Genomic DNA, 18689 nt, shown 5'->3' with positions numbered 1-18689 from the left:
ATGTGAATTGAGGAGTCAGTGGGTGAGAGATAGGCTGGGGTGGGGTGGAGAAGGGGGATGAATGTAGCAGTTAAATAGTGGAAAGGTATCTGGGGAGTCAGATGCCAGACGGGTTATAACATGTCATAAATTCAATGTCTAGATTTAGTCCACAATTCGTAGGCTCATTCATAGGCTTGTCTCTACGTTCATAGGCTCATCTCTGAGAAGTGTTTTGTAAGTTCCCTTTGAGGATCAGGACTGAGAGTTTGGAGAGAGAGTGGTTTTCTTGTGAGAAATGTGCCCCCACCAGTAACTGGGTATTCTTGTCTTTGATAGATGTCCGGTGTGCGTTCATTCAGGTGCGCAGTTGTTGTTTGGTCTCTCCTACGTATTTTCCATCAGGGCATTTGGTGCATTGGATGAGGTATGTTACATTTCTGGAGGTGCAGCTGTAAGATCCTGGGATGCTGATGGCTCTGTTGTGGGGTGCAGTGATAGTGGGGGTGGTGGAGATGTGTTGGCAGGTTTTGCATTTCTTGTCCTGGCACGGTCTGGATCCTTTTGGTGTGTTCTGGGCTTGAGGAAGTTTGCTTCTGGTGATGAGGTTAGTGAGGTTCAGTGCTTGTTTGAAGGCTAGGATGGGTGGTTCTGGGAAGATCTCTTTAGCAGTAGGGTCTCTTTCTAGTATGGGTTGCAATTGTTTGAGGATTTTCCGTACGGGTTCGAGGGAGGGGTGATATGTTATAACCAGCAGTGTGTGATTTGTGGAGGGTTTCTTCTGTACTAAAGCAGTTCTTCACGTGGCATCCAGGTGGCTCTTTCTGACGTGCAATCTCTCTCTGGAGGAGTGTCCTTGTTGGGTGCAAGATTGGAGAGGTGGCAATCCCAGGTGTTCTCCTCAGCGCAAATTTGGTGGTATCTGAGGGCTTGGCTGTATATCACAGCTTTCTTGGTGTGCTTGGGGTGATTGCTGATTCTGTGCAGATATGTATGTTGGTCTGTGGGTTTCTTGTATAACGTGGTCTGTATTTTACCCTTCTGGATACTGATCATCGTGTCTAAAAAGGAGACGTTGGTGCTGGAGTGCTGTGTTCTGTGGCTTGGGGCATACATCTGGGTGCAGAAGCCACGTAGACTCAGATTTTAAAAGTGCTTTGGCACTTGAAGGCATCTGGAAGCCACATGCGCCTGGTGGGTGAGTTTGGAAATCTCCATCTCCTTCTTCAGGAGACCCAAGCCCCTTGAAAAATCAGACCCCTTGAACTCTCATGGATGTCAGTGGGACACAGACCTCATGTGCCCGAGACATTTTGAAACGGGCACTATGGAGGATTTCCATCCCCAGTCTCTTTCCTGTAGTTTTTTTCCCCGTCTATCATTATCTTCTTACCTGTCCATCACTCCGGTCCCTAAGCAATCAGCTCTGCCTACGTGACCTGGGCCAGGTGAGAGGGGGACCTTCCTCACTTTTGTCCTAGGCAAAGACCTCATGGCCTGGTAGGGGCAGAGTGGGTAGCCCCGTTCACTCCACAAGGTAGTGAGGATGCTTTTCAAATTGGTTGGCTAGCAGTCAACAACTGCTGGCCTTCATGGGGCCCCCAAAGGTGATGTCAAAAAGTCCATATAAGCTAAGACCACCCAGGAGGTGGGGCAGAGCAGCCATGATGAAGACACAGAGGAGCTGAAACATATGCACAAGATGCTGAAGGAGTACACTCCTGAAACCTAGCTAGATATATATCTTGCTGTAAAGTAGATGTGTGATCAAAGGCTACCTAGCCACTGTTTGCTCTGTTATTCTATAATACTGCTCTATCCTGCAACTTTCCCCAAGCCTTCCATCTGCCACCAATAAAGTTCTTCACTATACCAAGTGTGGTGGACTTGTTGGGAGAGACGTGCCTTTGTGCAAAAGAGGCTGCTTTTTGTGCTTCAGGCTAGAAGAAGCACCCCAAGTGTATGCAGTGGGTTGAGCACCCTTCAGGTCTATAATGCCTGTGTACCTCAAGAGGCACAGGGCCACCTACAGACCAAGACTCTTGAGTGGTGGCAGCGTTATCCCCAGGCTTGCAGGTGTGCTCCAGGAAGAGGGTCGGCCAGACATAAGGTGCCCCAGGGAGGCACTTGGAGCCTGGAAGGTGGACAGGCGCAGCGAGATGGGTGGCTCAGCACAGGAGCGCCCCTTACTTGCCCACCACACCACTGATGTGTTGCTCCCAAGAAGTGGCAGCAGGACTCAGCTCAGGAGATGCCACTGAACAAAGCCCACCCCCCACACCTCCAGCTCCTGCAACATGAGCAAGGTGGATGGAAATGAATGCATCTACCTGGCATAGGGCTCTGTGCTGTGGGCAGGCTGCAGTGAGAAGAGCAGTGCTTTGCTCCCTGCCTTAGGCTCTGTTACACAGGATCCTAATGTCATAGGAAAGCGGGGCTGCAGGGGACCTCACAAGGTTATCTAGTCCAGCCTTCCGGGCATGGTGGGATCATCCCCACTCATTCCCATTCAGTCCTAAAGGCAGTGTTGCTGGGCTAAGCGTCTCGGGCTCTGCATGCTGTTTGACTGCTGATGTTCCAGTGCTGGTGCACGGCCATTACCTTACAACACCCACAACGCCTTTGGAGGCCCTAAGACAGGCCAAGAGCAACAAGAGTGAAAAGCAGTAAGTCTGAAGTTCAGTGCAAGGCACCACAGCACATCCGAACATGTGGGATCCCATCCAGAATATCCTGCGTGTAAGGATTAGTGCAGCCACCCTCAGCAGGGAAGAGAGGTATGTAGCATGGTACAGCCAGCCAAACCTGGGAAGGGACGTAGAAATGCTGCACCTAAATACATCCATTAAGTAGCACATTGTGAGGTGAAGCCAGCCTCCTGGCACCCAGGTGTCACTCAGAAAGAATGACTTAAGATTAAGTTTGGTGGCAAAAGCTGAGAGAGGTTTATTGTCTCTTCTGATGGTAGTGAGCAGGTCTGTCCAGGAACCTGCCCGGCTCAGCTACACCGCCCGGAAGTGACGTGCAAAGTACAGCTGATGCTCCCTAAGTGACTGCAAAAGGGTGAGCCTCACACCCCTGTGTTTATAGCTGAGAAGCGCCCAGCCCGGACCAATTCAAGAGTCTCCAACTCACTCCCAAATGAGTCCAGCTGCCCTCTTGTACTAGCAAGTCCTAACTTTTCCCTCCTCATTTGCTCAGCTCCTGTTTCTTACTTGGAAGTAGTGTTTTTGCACAACTGCATCTTTTATTATCTCGCCCAGCGCAGTGATGTGGGCTACTCCCAAGATCCTATATGGTGCCTTAGCTTAGCTACAGCTTACCCCGGCAGCCCTGAAACTCCCAAAGGTGTAAGCACTTCTAATGGCTAAAAAGAGAAGAATAAAAACACACTCTGGATCTGTGTTTAAACCTGTGCTGTTCCTACTGGCGCTGCTCTGATCACCTGGTTGACAGCACGAATGAAGGTTACACTACATTTATACTCAGTGAATCCCAGCACTGCTCATTTGAACTGTGTTGCAATAGGACCTATCCAGACTTTGGAGGTAAGGCCTGCATCCCTGGTCTCCCCGTCCTCTGCCCTGCAAGGCCCCAGCATCTCACAGATTCATAGATTCATAGATGCTAGGGTCAGAAGGGACCTCAATAGATCATCGAGTCCGACCCCCTGCATAGGCAGGAAAGAGTGCTGGGTCTAGATGACCCCAGCTAGATGCCTATCTAACCTCCTCTTGAAGACCCCCAGGGTAGGGGAGAGCACCACCTCCCTTGGGAGCCCGTTCCAGATATTGGCCACTCGAACTGTGAAGAAGTTCTTCCTAATGTCCAATCTAAATCTGCTCTCTGCCAGCTTGTGGCCATTATTTCTTGTAACCCCCGGGGGCGCCTTGGTGAATAAAACCTCACCAATTCCCTTCTGTGCCCCCGTGATGAACTTATAGGCAGCCACAAGGTCACCTCTCAACCTTCTCTTGCGGAGGCTGAAAAGGTCCAGTTTCTCTAGTCTCTCCTCATAGCGCTTGGCCTGCAGGCCCTTAACCATACGAGTGGCCCTTCTCTGGACCCTCTCCAGGTTATCCGCATCCCTCTTGAAGTGCGGCGCCCAGAATTGCACGCAGTACTCCAACTGCGGTCTGACCAGCGCCCGATAGAGGGGAAGTATCACCTCCCTGGACCTATTCGTCATGCATCTGCTGATGCACGATAAAGTGCCATTGGCTTTTCTGATGGCTTCGTCACACTGCCGACTCATGTTCATCTTGGAGTCCACTAGGACTCCAAGATCTCTTTCCACTTCCGTGCCACCCAGCAGGTCATTCCCTAGGCTGTAGGTGTGCTGGACATTTTTCCTCCCTAGGTGCAGCACTTTGCATTTCTCCTTGTTGAACTGCATCCTGTTGTTTTCTGCCCACTTGTCCAACCTGTCCAGGTCTGCTTGTAGCTGTTCCCTACCCTCCAGCGTGTCCACTTCTCCCCACAGTTTTGTGTCACCTGCAAACTTGGACAGAGTACATTTCACTCCCACGTCCAAGTCACTGATGAAGACATTGAAGATTATCGGTCCAAGGACCGAGCCCTGCGGGACCCCGCTGCCCACACCCTTCCAGGTCGATACCGACCCATCCACTATGACTCTCTGGGTGCGACCCTCTAGCTAATTCGCCACCCACCAGACTGTGTAGTCATCCACGTCACAGCCTCTTAATTTGTTCACCAGTATGGGGTGGGATACCGTATCGAAGGCCTTCCTGAAGTCTAAGTATACAACATCCACCCCTCCTCCTGTGTCCAGGAGTTTCATAACCTGGTCATAAAAAGATACTAGATTAGTCAGGCACGATCTGCCTGCCACGAACCCGTGCTGGTTTCCCCTTAGCATAATTTGTCCTGCCGGGCTCTCGTAAATGTGAGCCTTGATAATTTTTTAAAGACTTTACCAAGGATGGAGGTGAGACTGACTGGCCTATAGTTGCCCGGGTCCTCCTTCCTCCCCTTCTTGAAAATGGGGACCACGTTGGCCCTTTTCCAGTCCTCCGGGACTTGGCCTGTGCGCCACGAGCGTTCAAATATTCCCACCAGTGGCTCTGCAATGATGGTGGCCAGTGCCTTCAGCACCCTCGGATGGAGCTCATCCGGGCCTGCTGACTTAAAGGCATCCAGTTCCTCCAAGTGACTCTGCACCATCTCAGGGTCTACGCATGGCAGTCTGGCACCTTGCTGCTGCCTCTCTACAACCCCAGTGAGAGACTTGTCGTGCCCCTTGCTTAGGAACACTGAGGGAAAGAACTTGTTGAGTTCAGCCTTGTCCCCCCTGTCCATCACCAATTGCTTCTGCCCATTTAGTAGAGGTCCTATTCCTCCCTGGGCCTTCCTTTTACTCCCTATATATCTAAAAAACAATTTCTTGTTATCCTTAACTTGTTATCTCCTGCTGCTCTGTGCACCAGCTGCAGTGAGTGGCTTCCATCCTGGGGTGCAGGGCTCAGGTCATGGTGTGAGCAGGGGTGAGAGCTCAGCAGGGCATCTCAGCTGCACACCCGGGCCTCACGTGGGCTGTGTCAGCTCCAGTGCACCCTTGCTCTGGGCTTCATGTTCCCAGCTCCCCTCCCAGCCCAGCCCAGCCCCTGGATACGACTACAAACCTCCCCGCTGGGCTCCTCCTTCCCTCGGCACCTGGGCTCACCAATTCTCCCTTGCTTCGGAGACTGCAAAGCTCCTTTCCGGAGCTGGGCTGTGGCTCCCAACCTCTCACCCACCGCTCCCCCAAGCTCCTCCAGGCTCTGAGCTCCCAGGAAAAGCCACCAGCTGGCTCTTCTCGTGGTTAGGAGGCAGGTGCCTGATGGACGCCTGGTCCCAATCCCCAGCTCAGCTGCTGTTCCCAGGGAGCCCTTCTCCCTTCAAGGGACCATGTCACAGGACAGCAGCTGTCTGGCTGCTCCCAGCACCCCTCAAAGGGGACACCCCCCTTGTTACAGTGCTGCCCAGCTCAGGTGTCATGCTTGGAGACCTCATGACTAGGCCAGCTGCTGTCCTCCGGGGTCCTGGTTGGGCACAGTCTCATGCCAGCTCTTGCCCACCTCCATGCCCCCTCCCTGAGGCAGCAGGTCCAGGCCCAGATGTGCCCCAGCCCTGGGGAGGGAGCTGTGAGGATGGAGACCCACAGGGCTGCTGGGCCATGGCCCGGGGTCCAGCTGGGTGTGAGGAGACCCTGCCTAAGAGGTGGCATCATCAGCACCAGCTCCCTTCCTGCAGGGCCCTGCGAGCTGGGTCTGGAGGTTCAGACATGGAGCAAGGGGCTGGTCTGGGAACTGGAGTAATGACAAAGTGCAAAGGAGGAAAGAGCAGTAATTAACAGCAATGCTCATTAGAGCAGTAACTCCGGTTTACTTGCAGGGAAGCCCCTGCCAGCCCCAGTCTCCAACCAGAGCTCCCTGGTGCCTGGAGCTGCACAGACACTGAGCAGGGACCCGATGCTCCCTGCCCAAGGGGCTTCTGGCCCAGGATGCTGTGACATTCAGAGCCCGCGGCCCCCGCGCTGTTCCCTCCGTGGGTTGTTTCCTGCCTCAGGCGTCTTGGGGGAGGTGGAACAGAGCAGCAAAGGCCAATGCCACCTCCTGGGCACCCAGAGCAGGTGCCAAAGCCCACCGATGACCCTGCTGCCTGCAAGCCTCACATCCTCACTCAGGTCCATCCTGCTGGGTGCCCTTCCCTCTCCGTGTGGTGACGCTGCCATTCCCAGTCCAACTGCAAGTATAAAACGCCCCGCTGTAGGGCAACAATGAAGACACATTGGCTGCCCCTGGAGACCGGGTGCAAGGCAGGGCCAGGCCCTGGCATGAGTGGGAAGCAGCCAGGGGACATGGCCTTATCCTTTTACTCATGCACCTGCTTTACCAATAGAGTCAATACAGGGATTTCCCAATGTAATGATACAACCTCATGCATCCATTTGCATCGTGATGACAATAGATCATTGTTTTTATATATTTATATACCAACAATGTAACATTTATGCTACAATACAACAGACCATATGTTCTCATGTACAACATGCCCTGAAGAAGATACACACCTTATTTCTGAAAGTCAGAATGAAGGGGGGAAAAAAATCTTTCCTTGAAAATACTGGTCAATCCCCGTAAGTCACTGAGGAGCAGAAGGGAGGGAGCTGCTCCGTGTGAAGCACGTGCAGTGTTGCTTTTGCTTCCCGATCGCTGCACAGATGCATCATAGAGAATCACAGAGCAGCAGGGCTGGGAGTGAGCTCCAGGGGTCACCTTTGCACATCCCCATTTGCACACCTGAGGGGCCACTTCCAGCAGTCGGGTATTGACCGATGGTGGATCTGAATCATTTCCCTTGCAGCAGCACCAGTCTGACCTAGGGGACGGACTATGCTTTTTATGAGCTGTGGACTGGACACGTGGACCAGTCACAGCCTCTGGCCATCACCCTGCCCTGTGATACCTAAACATCATTTTACATTGCACTCACATTCCCCCTTGCTTAGTCTAGGAGTTTAATCACTTGCCCCTAACTCTGCACCCCGTGCCCTGCTGGGTGGGCATCAAGAGGCTTTAAATCATATTAGCAGCAGGTCCAGAGATGCTTCATTATGAGGCTGCCTATTGCTGACAGGGGCAGGAACAAGACCATAGATCACCAAGCTGCTTAAGCAGAAAGCACACCTTAGCTTGAGCTGGGTGCAGTTGTGGTGTATGGAGGCTATCCGGGGCTACCAACCCTGCCTGGGCTGCTGGTTAAATCCTCAGGCGGGTTGTTCTTGTAGCTCAGAGCACAGCACAGGTCACCAAGCCACTCAGACCACAACTAGGGAGCTCAAAGCTGAAGCCACTGCCAGAAACACCCACCTCAGGATCATAATTCTGGGTCCTTCTGGCCTTATAACGTACTGCATCCCCCACAACACAGAGAGATTGTAAATATTGCATCTAGATTTTTCTTACCAAAAATCTTTCCTGAACAATTTTTCACCCATAAGGAAAAGCTGGCATTTTTGGGCAACAAAGATTTGGGGGGTTTATTTTTTTGGTCAGAAGGCTGCAAACAGCCAGAGCATGGGGGATCATAGCACAGAGTAGCTGAATCTTGTTAGCATAGGTAGTGATGGCAGGGAAAAGGCCGTGGGATGAGTGCATTCAGAGTGCATGTGCTAAACCCACAGCGCAGCATCCTCCCAGCTCGTGTGGGAGCGCAGCACAGATACTGCAGCACAGCTTCCTGTCCGATTGTGGGCTGGACACAGGCCCAGCTCCCTGGGGATTGTCTCTTGTTCCCTGATTGCTGAACAGCTCAAGAGTCCACCTGAGGTCCCTCCACAGGGGATGTTTGCAGCTGGGAATTTCAAGGGGGAAAAAGTGAAATTTATGTTTCTGTTGAAGTGTCCCATGATGGGGGGAAATGTTCCACCTAGTTCTCCTGGGAAGTCTTTGCTACAACTATGTAAAACGACATCCTCCCCAGCCACGCTCATCTTTGGGGCCTAATGACCTGTCCAGTCTGAACGCCCTCAAAGAGAGAGCATGTACCCCCATGGAGACTTCTTGGTGGCTGCCATGATGCACGCCGATCAGCAAAGAAGTGGCCGCCATCCCCGCATGAAGGAGCCCGTGGATGCGGCTGTTCATGGCGTCACATTCTTCCCTTGTGCTGCCTGCTGCTTTCTGGGCTTGCGGCAAGGTGGCGGCTCAAACGCCAGGTCCACATATACGAGTCCATCCTGTCAGAGACATTTCATAGCATTGGAAAACGAAGCAAGCACCTGTGCAAGGGGGTTGGGATGCCCTGAGCCCAGGGACAGTCCTCTCTGATCCCTTATGCTCCTGCTTTCCCTATCAGGGCTTAGTGAAATCAATGGGTTGCACCTGCATTGATCCCAATGAGCTCGGGGCCAGATCCAGAGCACCATGCAGTGCAGGCTCTTGGAGTCAGGAGACGTGAACATCTCCCGTGGGTTAAAATAAGGTTGGGGCTTTCCAACACATCAGCTATTCTGTGGTAACCCCTTATGTGTCCGCTCTCGCGCAGTGGTAAGTGGAAGCTGCCTGGTGGTCCTTAACCCTCAGTGAACCAGGACTAAGCTAAACCTGTCTGGCCTCCATGTACCCTGGGGTAAGCGCAGGCACACGGGCACTTCCCCTGGTCCAGTGAAGCCCTGGCAGACTACCCCCTGTTAAGCAGTTCACACATCCATGCCTGGAAGTGCTCTGCAAACACTGTGTTTTCTAGCATGCACCCTGCACCTTTCCCCACCAAACCAGCCAAGAATTGGGGTGTAGGTATAAAGTGGGGAAGCTGATTCTTCCCCAACATAGAAGTGGCCGATCTCGCTCCCTGCTGCCCAGTAGCTCTGCTGTTACTCTTCAGGCCAATGAAGGAGTTCACGGCCCCTTGCTCTTCACTGCACAGGGGTTAACCACCATCTCTTCTCTTTCAAAGTCACTGCACTAGTGACCCAGCCTCTGAGAGCAGATTTACTTTCTTCTAGAATACTAGGGTACTTGGCCTCCACTCCTACATCACATCTCTTTAAGTCTGTTCAAGATCAGAGGTCCACCCACGGAGACCAGGCTTCCTCTGCAGCCCTGGTTTAGTGAAGCACGAAGAGGAGGCTCTGCCCTGCTCGCTGCAGCCATAAATCTGGGGAAAACATTTCTTCAAGATGCCATTCTAAAACAAGATGCCTATTATATTTGGGGGCCTGTTATGTGAGAAAATCCAGTACCCTTCTTAGTTATGTGCCAGCCACAGATCAGGGTCCATCCAAGACCCAAAGAGGGTCTAAAGATACCATTTGACATTCCCAACACCCGGAGGAAGGAAGTCTTGTTAGCTCCATTTCGACACACAGGGATAAAGCATTTAAAAGGACTAAAGCAGGGTCCCACAGTCTGTAAGCGGCCAGGCTAAGATACTGCTTGCTTTTGAACTGCACTTCTCTTTTGTCAGTTAATAATTCAGTGTCAGTGAGCGATATGCTGTGATGATGATGGACCCACAGACTGGCCCACCAAGGCAGACAGCAAAGGTTTATATTGGGCCATACCTGATTTTGATGGGAGATGCGAGGTGCTGGCATCCTGGGGCAGGATCCTGAAATGGAGACAGTGGTCATAGCTCCTCTTCCACTGCCGTGTCCCCATGTACACAGGACTGAGCACACAAATGAATCCCCGGTGCAAAGGCTCGTGCCCTGCGTGAGCCACGCACTCTGGACTCAGGCTGTCTGTAGTGGGGTGTAACACAGCACCCTGTACTCTGGTACTGTCGGGGACTTGAACAGCAACAAGGCAGCCCACAGCTAATCAAGCAGAGTTGCCTGATTGGGGAACAGGGCCCAGATGATGTATATAAGGGCTGGGTCCCTGAACTGAGGGTAGCAGTTTGCTGCTACCAGCAAAGGAGGCAACATCTGGCTGAGCTGCTGCCTGGACTATCTTGGAGGTCAGGGCTGGGGCTATGGGGACGGAGGAGGCCCCATAGTCCTGGCCATGACCTCAAACTGCACCCGGCTAGAGAAGGATGGCCTGGTGGAGCTAGTGGTGGGGTAGCTCTCCAGAAATGCCAGGCCAGTTACCTCCCCAGTGAAAGGCAGGTAAGGACACCTGAAAACCCTGCCCCTCACATCCCAGGTGGGTTGTGACCTTGAGACAGGGGGACCTGAAGCCTGGAGCCTGAGGATGGGGCTTGTAGGCCCAGCGATAGGGTTGGGAGAACAGTGTGTAGAGAAGGTGATAAGGCCGGGTGTGAGGCCAGCATAGAGAACCCAGTGTGAGGGCACTGCGACCTCGAGTCCCGGTGGGGAGTGAGAGTCACACGTGAGACTCCAGAGCTCGGGTCCCAGTACTAGCTAGCTGGAGGAAACATCTGCGAGGCATGGGACACGACAAAGGGAGGTCGGAGCGTATATAGAGGACCTTGTCATCGGGGCAGGTAAAGGGCAGCCTCCAGCCTGATTAATATGAGCTAATCAGAAGATCAAGGAGTGGCAGGTGACACAGGCAGGTGGCTAGCCTGGAAACAAGTGAGGAGGCCTATATTGAGATCAGCACTGGGACGCCCGTTTGTTACACAGGGGCCTGTCTACATCACTCCCGGGGGCAGAGCTTGGAGCCAAACTCCAGGCATAGAAGAAGCCTCGGGGGCCTGTGACGGCTGCAGCCTGGTCATCCCGTACAGGTGAGCCCACTGGTGATGCCCAGGGAGCGTCTAGGGGCCACGCGCTGTTTCTTACCCCATCTGGGAGGGCAGCAGATCCAGATGAGACTCAGGGGCACCGTGACCAGCAGCACGGCACTGCCAGCTGCCACGACAGGGAGCATGATGCAGGGTGTGGAAGGAGCTACAAGGGAGAAATAGGGTGCTCTTGACCTGCTCTACTAGGCAGCAGTGGGGTTAGAGGACCCAGGAAAGCTGGGCTCTCTCTCTGGTGCTACCAATTGCCTGCAGGTCACTGCCCTGCCTGTGCCTCAATAACCCCAGCCCCAAAGCAGCACCAGCACTACCAAGCCTTGTAAAACCCTGAGAGATTCTGGATGGAAGCTCTTGACTGAGATCTAGGGATTTCTTGTATCCAGTCCCCACTTCCCCATCTGTCTGGAGGAGAACAGGGATGCTTCCTCCTTACTGAGCTGCTTCCTGTTCCCGGGGACAGGATTATCCTAGCGTCCTCTGCCATCTCATTTAACTCCTCTCAGAAGTCTCCACATAGCCTACCTTGTCTACCTTGTCTCAGGGCATTGTTTAATACCACCTTCTCCCAAATTCCCTGCACATCTGTCTGCATGCAAGAATGACACGATTGTCCAGCCCCTGCACATTAGAGGCACCAGTGATTGCTGGAGCTTTGAATGCATGTTATGTCTTAGGTGCAAATGTGGAACCACTCACGTGCAGAATAGACGGCATGTCTGGTAACGCTGCTGCCAGAGGAGTTGAATGTGACCTCGCAGGTGACGGCTGCCCCGCTGGCCCAGCTGGTCCAGGGGATGCTGATGCCATGGATGAGTGTTAAGGACCCATTACTGGCTTCCAGTGAGTGCAGCAGCCCCTGGGCTGGCTCCTCTCCAGGAACGTGCCAGGACACCTGGACCAGGTTGGAGACACCCCGGATCACACAGGCCAGATGTGCAGGATCTGTGGCTCCGTTCTCTCCTGCAACGGGGCCCAGGAGCAGCACAGAGCTGCTGTCGGTGAAGCTGTCTGGGCAGAGAGGAAGGAGAGAGTTTAAGGGGAGACAGAGCTGAGCTACAGGCCAGCCACAGCTGTGGGTCTGTCCCCAAGAGATTAACCGCAATATAAGTCTGTTTGGGAATAAGGATATGTGCTGCCACCTGCCAAACTGGAAGAGAGGAACCATCCCAAGGCATGGCCCTCGTAGCCAGGAGAGAGCCGGGCAGCCTTCTCAAGGCAGCACTAGCACCTTCGGGAGTTCACAATCTTCTCACCCACCCTCACAGCTCGGAGGGAGAAACATTTCCAGCCTGGCTGCACAGACCAGCCCCACAGAGACCCCAGCACTTCCCTGCACCACTTGCCAGGTTTCCCCTGGGAAAAACCCTAAATATCCCATTTTCTCGTTGACCCCAGCAGCTAATGCTGAACCCATTTTACTTGGATAGAAACACAGCTTCTTTTCAGCACTTTACTCATCTACATTCTTACAGTTTCTTGTTATTTTCTAATGGGACGTGAGCAATGAGACACTCAGCTATTCTAATGAAAGAAGCAATGGGTCGTTACCTCCAACGATCACCGTGGTTCCGTTCCCAAACATCGCGGAGCTGTATCCATGTGCACAGTAATAAATGCCAGACTCATTCCTCTGGATCACTCTGATTTCCAGTGTTGTGGTGCATCCCTTATGCTTGCAAGCAAATCTGCTCACATTTTGCTCATCTGCACACTTCTTAAAGTGCATGGGGGCCTCACCCGTCCTTCTCAGATACCAGTGCACATTTCCTCCCCATTCCACACTTTCCCTGGAGGAGCAGTGGATCTCTGCTGTCCCACCGACTTCCACAAACAGGAACCGCTGAGGCTGGTACAGATGTAACTGGACTCCCAACACTGTAGAAACACAATAGGGCAATCGTCAGCTTCCAGCGGGTCTCAGGCTGATACAGGTGCCCCTCACATCTCAGGACGAGAAGGCATTTGCTGCTAAGACATCTGCTTTCCATGCAGGATGAAAGCAGCATCCTAACAACCCCCTCTACAGCTACCTCCAAGGCCACAAAGAGTCATTTGAAATCCACCGCAGAGCCCAGCACTAGGATCTGTGTCCCGCTGAGGATGTTCATGTCCCCAATCCCAGGAGCATGGTGCTGAGAGCCGTGGGGGAGGTTTACCTAAGGATGAGACAAACAGGGATTTGGCCAGGAACATGATGGCCACGATGACCTGCCGGCCTGAGGGCTGCCCTCAATGCGCAGAGCTGCAGTGCAAGGGCTCGGGGCTGATCATTTCCGGAGAGGAGCACCTCCCACAGGAACGTGGCTGCTGGGGAGGGCATCCTTTAACCACATCATCTTGCTGTGCAGAGATTCATAACTCGTTTCCCTGCATGTGACTAGTGCATCAAGTTCCTGTGAACATTAACACTCATTACACCAGCAGCTAATATCCTGCAAAAGATCTCCCCTCGCTGGCCTGCTCAGAAGAGCCCAGGTGTCTTAGCAACTCAAGCCCGTGACTCTGAGGGTGTGAAACAGGCATTTCTGATTCACTACTCCCACGTGTCTGGATGCAGCAGCAGGGCTGAGCTCAGGGGGTGCTGCTGAACAAAGCCCCCCCCGCTCCTGCAACGTGAGCAAGGTGGATGGAAGTGAAGATGTTGATCTGGCGTAGGCGTAGGTTAGTGTTTTCCACTCGCCCCCTGCAGAACCCGGGTATCTCCCCACCTCCCTGCTCAGTGCAGCTGTCTCTGGTTATCTCTGCATTACTAGCAATTTCTATCATTTTCCTCCTCAGTTTGCTCAGCTCCTGTTTCTTCCTCTGAAGCAGTGTTCGTGCTCCCTGCGTCTTTTAGCAGCTCATCCAGCCTGCAATGATGTGGCATACTCCCATGGTCCTTTGCAATGACTTTCTTTAGCTATAGCTTCACTTGGCATCCGTGAAACTCCCACAGGGGTAAGCTCTTCTAATGGCTATAGGGGGAAGAACTGAAACGCTCTTTGGATCTGTGATTAACCCTGCGCTGTTCCTGCTGATGGCTGGTCTGATCACCCAGCTGACAGCACAAATGACGGCTACACTACATTTATGCTCACTGAATACCAGCACTGCTCATTTGAACCATGTTGCACTAGGACCTAACAGGGCCCTGGCAGCAAGGGGCAGGGAGGACCCCAGGGTTGAGCACCAGCGTCTGGGCCCAGTCCCCACCTGGGTACCTGGAGCTCATCTCCCAAGTGAGGCTGGGTGTGCAGGGGAAGAGGCATTCATTCCCTTGTCCCACTCTGCTCTCAGTGCTGTGTTGGGCCAACAGTGTAGAGCTGCTGCCATGCTCTGCCCCCAAGGTGGCTGCACATCCATGCAGGTCCATCAGTTCTGGGCATGCCTCTGCTGGAGCATTGCAAGCTCAAGGAGAAACCCACCACACTGCCCTGGGTGTATTCGTGTGATGTCTGCATTGCTCCAGAGCAGAATAGCTGAAGTCCCGTGCTGTGCCCCAGCACAACTGCTCTTTAGGTCCGGCACCACCCAGCCAGGAGGGGCTGAGACCCATGTGCCCTACAGAAGGAAGAGGCTTCATCTCCAAGACACCAACAGCCTCACAGCCCAGGGCTGTGCTGGGCAGAGACCCTGACCCGGGGAGGCTAACAGGATCCAAAGCTGCAAAGTGTCTTGCGTGGCTCTGTCACTGGGATGGAAAGCACTGATTTCACATGCAAGATCTTAAGTCATGGGAGGGCTGATGAAGAGATGGGTATCCTGGCACCTAACAGGGTCTGGGGTGAGGGCAGCACACCAGAGCTCTGTCTCTAGACAATTAGGGCTCATGGTAGAGGTGATATCTTTTATTAGACCAGCAAGATTTTTGCAAAAAAATGTCTTTAATTGCACGCTTTCGGGCACAAGCACTCTTCATCAGGCATTGGAGAAAAGACTGCAAAAGTTTTCCTGGCTAGGAATGAAAGTTCATAGTTCATAGGATTTCATAGAGGAGTCAATAGATGGAAAACTCCTCTGGGTAGGCAGCTCTTCTTAGCTGGTAAGGAGTCTCTCAGCTCTCTTGTGAGACTCTGTTATGATGGAAATTACTTTGAACCAAGGCAGCAGCAATATCTCAGGTTGGAGGTGGTCACAGGTGCTTCCTGCTTGGGAACTTAGGAAGATTTCATTTAAAAAATCAGTTTTTTACAATTCAATATCTTCCATGTGTCAGATATCCAGGTTCTAGCCGTACTGGCCTAGAGGAAAAAGCAATCAGGGCTCCTGGTAGAGGTGATATCTTTTATTAGACCAACAAGTTTTTTTCCAAAAAATTTTTGCAAGAAAAAAATGGGGTTTTTTTGCAAAAAATGTTTACAGTCTTTTCTCTAATGCTTGATTAAGGGTGTTTGTGCCCAAAATCTTGCAACTGAAAACATTTTTTTTTCAAAAATCTTGTTGGTCTAATAAAAGATATCACCTCTCCCATGAGCCCTGATTGCTTTTTCCTCTAAACCAATACGGCCACAACCTGGATACCTGTCCCTGTACAGACACTGGCCCCTCTCTGAGCCTCAGTTTCCCCTCCCCACTGCTTTCTTCTTTAGCCCGGCACTCTTAATGATCAGAGCCATGGGTCTGTACAGCCCCACGCACATGGGGTCCCGATCTCAGACAGGATGTCTGTTGGAAAGCGCTCATAGCAACACACGTCTCTCCCTTTGTCCTGTTCCAAACAAATGATGTGGCTGTGACCTGCGGTCCCAGGATGGCCACCCTGTGACTGCCACGCTCTAGCCACCTGGTTTTCGGTTTATAATAAAAGCGGGCAGGCTACAACCTGAACTCATGTCATCTCCTCTCTGCTGTTCCTCTGATGTGATGGGTGTCCAATTAGAGGAAAACCTGGGCCACCAGTACAGCCCGCTGTGTCCCCAGGAGCCCCCAAGGCTCAGGCCTAGCTCAGGGGATGCACAACCCCATGTGATGCCCACCTAGGGACCAGGGCATCACAGACATCACTGCCCCTACGTTCGGGAGCTGGGCCAGCCCCATGCTCACGTCCTGCCCTGGGCCCAGGCTGTGATGCTGAGCTGAGCACGTCTGGGCAGGGGAGAGGGGAGGGATCTTCTCTGCTCTGGCCACGGGGAGGGAGCGGGGCCCCTCGGTGCCAGCTGCTCGGGTATCCGGGCTGGAGCAGGCTCTGTCGTCCTGGTGCTGCTGCTCCACAAAGCCACTGCCTGGAGCATCGGCTCAGGGGCAGGTTCACAGCACTCATGGCCCCAACCCCAGCCCGGCTCTGGGGCAGTGAGCAGGGAGCCCCATGCAGCAGTGCAGGGTCCCGTGTGTGGGCTCCTATAACCCTGCCCCACCCCATGTGCAGTCACACCACGACACTAGTTCCTCATGTTGGGCCCTGCCTAGCCTGGGCGCTGGACATCTCCCCAAAGTGCCCAAAGCTGTTCTGTCCTAAGGGGCGACCTCCCCCCTCCAAGGGTCTGAACGTTGCATTTCTGGCTGGGCACAGGCAAGCAGAGGTCATTGCTGCAGCCACACTAGGGACAGCTGTGGTGTCCCCCACGCACAGACGCTGCCCCTGGGGATCCCCTGCAGGGTTGGGCCCTGCAATGACTGCAACCTCCTGCCTGGGTTGGCTGTAGAGCGCTGGCAGCACCGGGGCCCTTGTGCTCTCAAGCCGTTGGCAACCAGACGTCTCCCTCTAACACAAACCCAACCCATTACAACAAACCATCATGGCCATGAGCTTGGGCATTGGTGGTATGATGAGGGGCAGGAATGGCCCTTTGCTCCAGGTTGTGTTGCCATAAATATGTACACAGAGGCACAAGGGCAGCATCTGTCTGCAGCCCAACAGGTAGCAAGGGGCCAAATGAAGGACCCGAGGGGTATCTCTGGGCTCCTCTCCCAAGGCAATAGACGGTACCCCAAGGGGGAGGCTCTTCATGGTCAGTGCCCAGCCTGCAGCCTCCCCTGGGGGATGAGAGAAAAGACAAGGCCCCTGAACAGTGGCACATGCACAGATGCTCCCACTGGACATGGCTGGGCCAAGACTGGCCGCAGCAGAGACAAAAACAACCAGGAACAGGATCTCAGGCAGCTTGAGCTCACACGGACACGTGTGTCACAGTCCCTGTCAGCCCGGGGGGTTGTGTCACGGGGCTGATCCTTGGGTGAGCCGCTCAAACAGGCCCCAGTGGCTGGCTGGGGTGGGGAGAGCGGTGCTGCTGTCTGCAATCACACAGAGGCAACGCATGCACAGAGAGGAGCCTGACCACAGAGGCTGTGCTGCAAACACACAGGAAAGCAGCTCTGAAGTTTTCCACATCGGTGCGGATATGTGAGGTCACCTTATACTTAGCGTTATGTGTTTGGTGGTCATTTCCCCTACATCCTCCTCCATTTAGGCTGAGAACAGCTTTAGAGAAGTGCAAAGAGCTCCGTTCTTGTAAGTACATGCTGAAAGCTATGCATGAGGCCCCAGCTTGCGAAGAGAAAGCCATGCGGAGCTATTCATCACACAGCTCTTGGGATGGGGACACTCACCGCCCTCACCTCTATCTCTACCCTAAAACTCCCCAAACAGCCCCCAAAACAAAGTCTGACCCTGAACCCACCATCTCAGTGATGAGGCCACAAAATATCAGATGAATGGAGGAGAAACCAAAACAGAGAAAGCAAAGGAAAAATCTTCCAAGAGATTCCCAAGCCTCTATCTCATGGGCAGAAGTGACTGGTGCATTTATGAACCACATCTCCATCGCTTGGCAAAGGGATCTCAGCACCTAGAAATAAGGGTTTTATCCTGATCAGGGTGAAGTGCCAGATGTAAAGGCCACTCTGCCTGTCACTGCTCCGTGGACGTGGCCTTGAAAGGAAACCCCCTGCATCAGCTCAGCAGTGTGTGCACGGCCCCACAGGGACGGTTCCCACTGGAAGGGAAGGAGCTGTTCCTCCTCGGTCCTGGGAGGTGCCCCAAGGACATGAGAGTGTGTCTCCAGCAGGAGCTCAGACGGGGGGAAACCACCACAGCCCTTTGTGTGCCAGGCACAGCCCGAGGGATGCTCCAGCCCAGGGGCTTTCACAGCAGGTCCTTGCATGTTGAGATGCTGAACACACCTGTAACCTGTGCAATTCAAGTTGCTGAAGTCCAGTCTGATTGATCCACCTGCTCCGTGGAAGATTAGCCAGAGCATCCTCCCCTTGCACATTCAATGGACTGGCAGTAAAGCAAGGGCCAGTTTAGACTGTTCCATAGAGCCAGACGTCCTTTTTCATCATTCAGTCTCACACTCATAATTTTTTATGTTAAGGACAGAAATGTAGCATCAGCAAATGGCATGAGATGGACAAGGAAGAAGGGAAGGAAGAACAAGGACAGCCCAGGTTGGCAGCCTGGTCCCATGCAGCCCTGCTCACATACCCAGAACATGGTGTACGGACACTTACAGGGACCAGTCTCCTCAGTGGGGGCTTCAGAGAGGTGTGTGCAGGTTATATCCTCACCATGTATA

General features: G+C 53.2%; 1 protein-coding gene across 1 annotated transcript in view; it reads right to left on the bottom strand.

Moving 5' to 3' along the window:
- Positions 1 to 6952: 6952 nt before the first annotated feature.
- The window catches only part of LOC109280587 (uncharacterized), a 29750-nt gene continuing 18013 nt past the window's right edge, over positions 6953 to 18689 (bottom strand). Inside the window, exons 2-6 of the mRNA XM_059718285.1 lie at positions 12745 to 13071; positions 11893 to 12204; positions 11237 to 11344; positions 10049 to 10095; positions 6953 to 8722 (exon numbers count right to left, since the gene is read on the bottom strand). Of these exons, the coding sequence (XP_059574268.1) occupies positions 8627 to 8722; positions 10049 to 10095; positions 11237 to 11344; positions 11893 to 12204; positions 12745 to 12922 (741 nt within the window). The 5' untranslated portion in view covers positions 12923 to 13071 and the 3' untranslated portion in view covers positions 6953 to 8626. The remainder of the gene's footprint in view (positions 8723 to 10048; positions 10096 to 11236; positions 11345 to 11892; positions 12205 to 12744; positions 13072 to 18689) is intronic.

The sequence above is a fragment of the Alligator mississippiensis genome, chromosome 15 (genome assembly GCF_030867095.1).
Source record: "Alligator mississippiensis isolate rAllMis1 chromosome 15, rAllMis1, whole genome shotgun sequence".
Lineage (NCBI taxonomy): Eukaryota > Metazoa > Chordata > Crocodylia > Alligatoridae > Alligator > Alligator mississippiensis.
This window is presented reverse-complemented; position numbering and strand designations above follow the sequence as displayed.